Below are 8692 nucleotides of genomic sequence, written 5' to 3'. Positions count from 1 at the left end.
CCCACCCCCAACCTGGCCGGTATGTCATCCAGTGGCTGGATGTGCAACGAGTACAGCTTTAAGACTGGTTTCATGTTTTCATATTGTGTAGACAGTCCTTAATTAGCTATCCCTGCCTAACACTGGTGCCCGTGTGGGTAAATGGTTTTGCAATAGTCAGACAAGGTCAATGAATTTGTTACATTCTGAGGTATGAAGTAAAGAAGAGTATAGTATTTAATAAGTTCATTTTGCATTTGTCCAGTGAATTGGTTTTTTAAAATCTTGTGCAAAGATGGAAAGCGAAGTTTACTTTCTTACATAGTTGGTCTTTTAGGAGCTTTGTTTTGAATTCAGAAAAAATCTGTCTGACACTTGTTTCATTTTAAGTTTTTTTCAGGATCATGAAATTCTAATTTGTGGTAAAATATGTTGTTTAATTATTGTGGCTGTTGTAAAAGAAGCTAGATGGTCTCATTTTAGTTATTTGGTAGAAAGAACTATGTGAAAGTCAAAATTCAGTGCTGGTAAGCAAAGTGAAACTTATTTTTATGGCAAACCTAATAAATTGTTTATCTAAATATCTGTTCCACAGAAGTTCATTATCTGTGACTTTTATCGACCAATTGTACTATTTGCATATAATGCTCTTACATAAGTTACATGAATTTGCCAAACAGGACCTTAAGAAGGACCTGAGAAATCCCACTCTTCATAAAGTTTTTTTGTATAATGGTCATTTACCTGTTATGTGAGTGGTCTGTATCTATTTGTCTTAGCAGTTAAAATAGGCGGTAATCCTTAGTTTTGTTTTTTTTTTCTATCTTTTTTCCCAACTAATGAGTGAGTTATCTATTCTGTAGAGCATGCAGTAATTGTCTAGTTGGTTGGTTTTTTTTTCTTTTTAAGCTATGATTTTTGTAAACATTTAAATATGTATTTCTTTTGTGAATTGTCTCAAGGAAATTGGTGGGACTGTCAGTGTTGGTCAAGTAACAGAACATGTTACTTTTTCTCCTAGGATAAAAATCTTAGTAAGAGAAATAAGGCAAAGGGTTGGGATGATGGTTAAACGTGTTAAAAATCGCTTGGATATTGTTTAAACGTTTTGGGAGTTTGAGTATAAATTGCTATGAACAATCCCACAAAACTTACCCATTTTGCTGATGTTACAGAACTTGTCCTGTACACAGGCCACGTTATTTTTCTACTTATTGGCTTTGTTTTGTAGAAAGTATGAGAATTCTTTTGTAATGAATACTTTTTTTATTGGACAGTTTAAATGATGTAGGATAAAATAATAGTTCCCAGTATTTCTAAGAATGATTCTGATTAGCCCCAGATACTCTGTCACATGTCAGAATTCCACAATTCGGAAAGAAGCTGAAGTGAAACAGTTTTTTCATTGTTGTGCTATGAATGTACTTTTCCCTTTCCTTTTCTTACAAGTAAAGTTACTTCAGTAAATGCTGAAGGAAAAACATTGTTATTTACTGCTTTTATATCTAAAGAATAGAGAACTGGTAAAATTAACAAGAGTCTACTGAAATTTGCCATTGCTTGTTCTAATTTGAACTGCTGTTAACTGTGGAAAATATTAGTGTATGAAGCAGAATACCTGCTGTAATTGGAACAATGTCTTTTCCTGTATCTGTAATTAAAAAAAGAAAGAAAAATCACTCTGTAGGCACTATGGTGCTGTATTTTGACTCATGAAATGCTAACTAAAACTGTACTAAATATGCTTTATTTTCCTAGATTGCTAGTCATAGTGGATATGTACAAGTTGACTGGAAGAGAGTTGAAAAAGATGTAAACAAAGCAAAAAAACAGTTAAAAAAGCGTGCAAATAAGGCAGCACCTGAAATCAATACTCTAATTGAAGAGGTAAGTCTAAGGTGATAAACTGTTTTCTAGCAGTCAATTTTTCTTACCTTCACTGCAGGTGATGATTAGTTGAAAATGCACATGGAAAACTGGAAGGCATCAGAAATGGTCTGGCTGTATATTTCATTAAAAATTATTGGACTGTACTCACTTTTATTTATTTAGCTTTCTATTTTGCTCACTCTTAAAGACAACACACAATCTTCAAAGTTAATGCATTTCTACAGCTGATACGGCTTAGGTACTGCCATTGGCTTTGCCGTTTAATCTGTATAGATTCTTGACTGGTGAGAAAGCCAGTAAGGTTGTGACATGGTAAAAAGTTGAGGGTCTTATGGTTAAAACCCAGTAGCTAGAAAGACAAAACTCAAATTTTCTTAGTCTGCTGGTAACAAAATTACTTGTCGGGAAAGACTGACCTTTCTCTCTGGAGAAAAGCTATAACTACTTTGTAACTAGACTTGTGTTTTTTATCTCATTTTTATACAGTTTGAAGAATACCTGTCTTCAAAATCTGCCAGTAACACACTGGGGTGGCATGTGATACTGATCAGTGTTACTGGGGCTATTTCATTCTGTCATTTGAAGACTTTGATTTAATAATTTTATCCTTTTTTTGTTATTAAAGTAGATTTAGCCTGTTTTTACATATTTTCACATTTCACACAGACTATCTAGGTTTCTTTCTCAATAACTGTGAATCCTGACTTGGAATATGCTGTAGATAAAATGTAACAGCAGCCACACTAGCACTCAGTAATTAAGAGTTTTGACATCTCGGATTTAACCTATATGGAGTTGCACATAGGTTGATAAAAATTACCTTAAATTTTACTGTGAATGTGAAGTTGAAGTTCAAGAGAGATTATTTTCTAGCTTCTTCTATACCCCAGATAGCTTAACCTATCCTTTTCTGTTGCCCTGCAGAAGTGGGTGGGACAGGATGGGGGTTTTGGTTGTTGCGTCCGTGTGTTGTCTGTCGTCCCATGTACCCACCCCCACCCCCATTATGTTACTTTCTTCTAATTGTGTACTAGTAGCCAATCTGAAGTGTTTGAAGTGGAGGATTTATGAAATGGCACGTTTGATATAACATGTTATACTCTGCTATTACTTAATGAAATACTGTACACAGATGTCATACATAGCATTAAGTTGTTAGGAAACTGGCTCATAATGGAGTGAAGGGTATTTCTTTTTCATTGATCTAGTTTCCAAAACAAAATATTTTTTTAAAAACTTTTTTCATGTGATTAAAATTGAAGTCTGTGGTGGTGCTTATGGTTTTTTGCCAAGGGAGTTTGTAAAACATCTGTCTCGCTTTAATCAAAAAAAGAGTGCTATTGGCATAAAATTGCTATGACCATTTGTCTGTATTTTGACTTTTAAAATGCTAACTGTATTTTAAATATATTGTTAAAGACAGCTGTTAAACAACAGTTTTCACTTCATTGGTGCCAGCAGTTGCCACCTAGCTTTGTAAGTTTTTAAACATGTTGTATCCCACTCCCCCCCAGCCCCTCCCCCATTTTTAGTATTCTTGATTCCAGGCAATTGTGATAAGTATTAAATGTTACAGACACAACTGACTCAGTTCTTTACAAATATCATTTTTCTTCTCAGTCAACAGAATTTATCAAACAGAACATCGTGGTGTCCAGTGGATTTGTTGGAGGCTTTTTGTTAGGCCTGGCATCGTAAGGACCTGAATCATCTCTTCCTGATGGCATTCATTCATGGCAGCAAAGAACAGTTGTGGTGACATGCTGTTGTAGAGCAGCGTGGGTCACTGGGCCTTCCAGAGCAGGACGAGTGGACTAGCTAGACAATTTTGAAGCATTTACATTTCAGGCTTTTGCCTCTTGAAGCTTGGCAAAACTAGGATTTGCTGAAAAACTGTGCAGTGTGCTCATTATAGCATTTCTGGGCAAAACTGGTTCATCTTCATCATGAGTCTTTTTATCTATGACCTTTCAAGATCTAGCATTTTTTAAAATGTTATTCTTGGAATATTGATATGTAACCATACTGTAAGAAAGCAAGCTCCATTTCTATGTTTTCAGTTAAATATTTTTTATTTTAAAAGTATTTTCTTCATGCTGTAGTAGATGGTATCAATGACTACATAATGTATATGAAATTGTAGTTTAAGCCTTGTGGCTGTCCATCTTCTTTAGAAGTCACTGCAATAATTATCAATCTGTAATACCTTTTTACAGAGTATTAAATAACAAAGAATGATGAGCTTATTAAAAGTGAAAATTAACTTTGACTCTGGCCTTTGTGTACACGGAAAATAAGAAAGTCTTATGCTTATAACCTGCAGGCTTCTGGTACAAATATTTGCAGAGATACTTGTGATATTTGTGTGCTAAGTGAATGTATAATGTTATTTTTCCTAGATGTGTAGACACACATAAACTTATGGATAAAACTGTAGTACACAGATAATTGTTGCAATCGCAGACTCCACAATGATCTGATGCTTAATTGTTTTGCACTCAGTAAACCATGGTGGTCATTTCAGACCTCAGTAGTTGGTGAGGTGAAGCGATGAAGCTTCTGTCTGAGCACTTTGCAAGTGCCAGTACTTTGTAGCACGTCAGTACAGTGTACCCGGAGTGAACTGAAGGCTGCTCTTGCAGTCCATTTTAGCTGGAAACAGTACTCACTTTCATATTCATCTCTACTGCAACTGTGTTCTCCCCAACAACTTGGATGAGGGGTTTTTTTCACAGTTGTCACTTAGTTTGACTTTCACTGTTTAGGGTGTCAGCTATGGAAAAACTAGGGTACGGATTGGTTTCAGTTAGCTTATTGGAAGAGTGCCTGTTTCTTCTGAAGTCTGGGAAGGCAAATGGGACTTAATCTGCTTGATGTGTTTGCTGCCTCTGTCTTTGATGGATCAAAGCAGGAAGTGGATTCTAAAGGAGATTGGAGGCATAACTGTGGGTGGGCTGGAAAATTTATTCTGAAGTAGATTTTTAAGGTGGTTTTGGTAATTTGTTGCTAGATTTTTCTAAAGAAGTTGAGATGCAAACAAATGCTTAATGCATTTTTCTGGACTTCCAACTTGTGAACCTTACAGAAGTTTCTACACAAGAAGGGCTGTTGCTCTGCCCCGATTTCCCTGTTTCTTGCTGAACCAGCAAGTTAACATGAAACGGTGTCTCTCATGCAGGTTCTGTTGGGTTCTTGTTCACATATCTGAACATGTGAACATTGGTTTAGTGCTGGCATCTGATGGATGCATGGAAGTGAACTTTGGATGTACAGGACATGGGATGAAGATCCATCAGCTGGGCTGTACATGAAAGGCATTTTAATGCAGTAACCTGGCATATATTTAGATTAGTGCATTAGTGGACTTCAGAGGTCTGTATTATAGCTGGGCTTCACATACATGTGCTTGTGCCCAAGGTGAGTGAGTTAGGAAGCATGTCATTCATATCTGTGGGGTTTAAGGGTTTAGTTAAGCTAAAGCTTGTTTAAGGCTTTTGAAAACAAAAATTAACCGCCTCCCTCCAAAACAAACCCACAGAACCAAGGGGTTTTGTAAACGGCCACAAATAACACGCTAGCATCCTATTTTTTTCCTTTTTTTTTTACTAAAAAAAAAATTTTAAAGGTCAGTATGTAAAGCTGTGTAAATGCAGTTTGTTGGAAATTAGAAGCCCAAGGAGGAATGTGCATGCTGGGTCATCTGGGATTTAAAGAAAATTAAGAAAGATGAAAATGTTAAAATGAAAACCTTTCTTTGCCTCAGTGTTCAGTCCAAAGGATAATGGGAAGGGAACCAATCGTCTCTCTTCTGCTGATGAAGCTAATGGACTTCTGGCTTGTCAGAAGAGTTGCTGAAGCCAACTGACGTAAGTCACCCACCCTGACCGGAATGAACTCGGGTGTTCTGAAGGGCTTGAGGAATGAAGTGACCACCTCAGTAACGTGAACCTGTAAAGCTGCATTTTACAAAAGGGGTCTACTTTGCGAAGGGATTTCAAGGGAGTGTCTTTTAGCGTGCTTGCTAAGAAGGCTGCTCTGGTGACCAAGGAACATACTTCATAGTTAAAAGTAGAATTAGAAAAACAACAACTAGAGTAGTATGCACGACTAATTTCTGCAGAGGAAAGTTGTTCTGCTATTCTGTTACCATTATCTGAGACTCTCGGTAAGGCAATGAATAAAGAACTGACTGAATTAAATATATGTGATTTTTAAAAATTACTATTTTATTTTTTGAAGCCTTTGGTGTAAGAAGCATAGCGTTGTACATGTAAAACTGTCTGAGGGACAAAAGAAGGAAGGAGAAATGGTACAATCAAAAAGGTGAGCGCTGGTGGTTTGTGTTAGGGTTGGCTGTACGTAATGCATTTGTGACTTGAGGACAACGGCTGCTGGCACAGCAATGTGTGCCAGGTTCTCCCATTCAGTTCCTTAGGTCGATGAGATAGAGGGGATGGTACCAGGAGCAACTTCAGCCAGAACTGACAGAGTGAGGTGATGGTGGAGTGGCAGACTGATAAACATAAGCAGTGAGACAAGTAAATGCACCTTTTCCTGAGATTCTGTATGTGTCAGCTCAGAACAGGAACTTGTGTATCACTGTATATAAGGGAATGCCCTGCAAAGTTAGGGTCAAAAAAAGGAATGGGATTACCGAGAACGGAACGGAGCATAACAGAAATACTATGTTTCTGGTGGCAAGTTCTCCTCTGGGATGATTTCAAAGTTACTATTGCCCCTCTGAGAAAAACTAATGCAAGCTGAGAAGATTCAGAGAAGGGTGAAAAAAAGATAGAAGAAAAATTTTTTTAAGAGCATTTTTGGGGAAAAAAATGAGAACACCCATTTCAGCAAGCAGATGATTAAGATGGAAAGTGTTAGAAAGACGTAAATTAATGAAAGGCTGAGCTAGCATTTCTCTACTTTTTATTGTATAGCTAAGAACTTAACTGGAAGGTGGAAAACATGAAGCTAGCACAGGGAAACAGCTATTCACATAAAGCCTAATTGGAACTCATTTCTACTGCCTGCTAATGACGCCAAGGAACAGGCTCCATTCAGGGAAAGACGGGGCAACACCGAGATAAAATTGCAGGAGTGCTCAGCCATATTTAAAGATGCAAGAAAAGCAACTTTATGCTTCTCTGGACATAGTTGATATTGCCTGGTTAAATTCATGATAAAATCATTCTAGTGATCAGATTATCCTACCTTTGCCTCCTATGGGGCTTGTGTATTTTTTTCCTCTCAAACAGTTACTTTGCTAGCAGTCACTTTTCAAAATTGGATGCTAAGCTAAATGACTAAGGCATGCCCTATATCCCTCTCTAATGTAGTGAACATCTGTTGAAAGTCTACTGAATAACGAGTTTTGGGAGAGATTGCTAATAAATCATTTATTTATTTTGTATCATCTTAATGAGATAACCCGTTTTCTAAAATTATTTATTTTTAGTTAAAGCAGTACCAAGAAATCAAGCAGGATCACTTTAAATTAAAGTGAGATGACTGGTTAGTCAAAAGCAATGTGATGTGATTACTGAACTCTAAGAGGCCAGAATTTGGCTAAATCTTTGAAGGCTGTTTCTGTTTTAGCAGCCAGATGGAAGTCTAAGCTTCTCAAAGTTTACCTTAAGTCATTGCTAAATAGTTAAATATGCTGCTTGAAGTGGAAGCGCTCTAACAGGCAGGGAGGCAGGCAGGCAGGCTCCACCCAGGATATTTTGCTGCCTGTTTGGTTGGATGCTTACCTGAGAACTGGAATATATTGTTATACATCTAATCCTTGATACAAGGGGTTTTGGCTTCACCACCAAACCCCCACAAAAATCAATTGCTCACCGCCTTAAGCTGTAAAAAGCCATTTCTGCTGTATATTTAAAAAAAATACTTAATAGAAAATGTTAACATCCACAAAGGGAATTAAGTATTGAACCATACGATTCCCATTAAATATAGGTACTTTGAACTTTCATTGCAAGAAGAGGCTATCTACATACACTTGCCAATACACGCTCATGGGACCTAGAGAATTAAGAACCAATATATCTGGTTTGATTTTTAATTAAACATCTTACTTCCTTGAAGTGTTAATTGTGAAGTAAAGATTATGCTGTTTTCTTGTGTGTTTAACAGACAACAAACTCCTCCTGCAGCCAAATATAGATTTTTATTTTCGGATGTCAAATCCTTTCCAGTGAGACAGTCAAAATGCTTTGATAGCTGGTGTTGCTCAGACAGAAATCTAAGCCAAAATATATCTGAACAAACCTGTAAATGTCAGAAAAACCTGCAGATATATGAAACGTCTGTATGAAAATCAAGTGTTGCCAAATATTGTTTCAGAATCCACTTGGGACAACAAAGAGGTGTGAAAATTAATAGCAATAAGGGAGTCTATATTCTTAATGCTTCTATAATAATGTATGATTACTGAAGTTAAAAATACTGAGAAGTTGCCTTTCTACAACGTTAATAATATATTTTTTTTTCTATTTGTATGGCATCAAATATGATACTTAGTTTCCAAACTTAAAAGCTCCTTGTGCCAGCTAAATTGCATGCTGTCTTCTGTAGGAGCTTTGTTTTGAGGCTGCTTGTGCAAGTAAAGCTAAGCATGTGCTTCAATGACTAACTGGTTTGTATATGAAAGCAAAGGTAGAACAAACATTGGAAGTGATAGACACATTTTTTTCTCTTTTTCTGTTCTTACAGGAATCTTCAGTTAGGCTTTGAGACCCTCAGGTAGTCTTCAGAGAATCAGAAAACTGGGAACTACACAAGGTATAGGGGTTAAAGGTAAGGCGCAAGAAGTAGGAGTTGT

At 36.7% G+C, this 8692-nt stretch overlaps 1 protein-coding gene across 1 annotated transcript in view; it reads left to right on the top strand.

Annotated features, from left to right (window-relative positions):
- Positions 1-4576, top strand: part of FUNDC1 (FUN14 domain containing 1) — a gene marked incomplete at its 5' end in the record, with an annotated part of 12268 nt that extends 7692 nt beyond the window's left edge. Inside the window, 2 exons of the mRNA XM_010296341.1 lie at positions 1738-1866; positions 3490-4576. Of these exons, the coding sequence (XP_010294643.1) occupies positions 1738-1866; positions 3490-3567 (207 nt within the window). The remainder of the gene's footprint in view (positions 1-1737; positions 1867-3489) is intronic.
- Between the last annotated feature and the right edge of the window lie 4116 nt (positions 4577-8692).

The sequence above is a fragment of the Phaethon lepturus genome, unplaced genomic scaffold (genome assembly GCF_000687285.1).
Source record: "Phaethon lepturus isolate BGI_N335 unplaced genomic scaffold, ASM68728v1 scaffold19491, whole genome shotgun sequence".
In the NCBI taxonomy this organism is placed as follows: Eukaryota; Metazoa; Chordata; class Aves; order Phaethontiformes; family Phaethontidae; genus Phaethon; species Phaethon lepturus.
The sequence above is the reverse complement of the archived record's forward strand: the minus strand, read 5'-3'. Positions and strand labels throughout refer to the sequence as shown.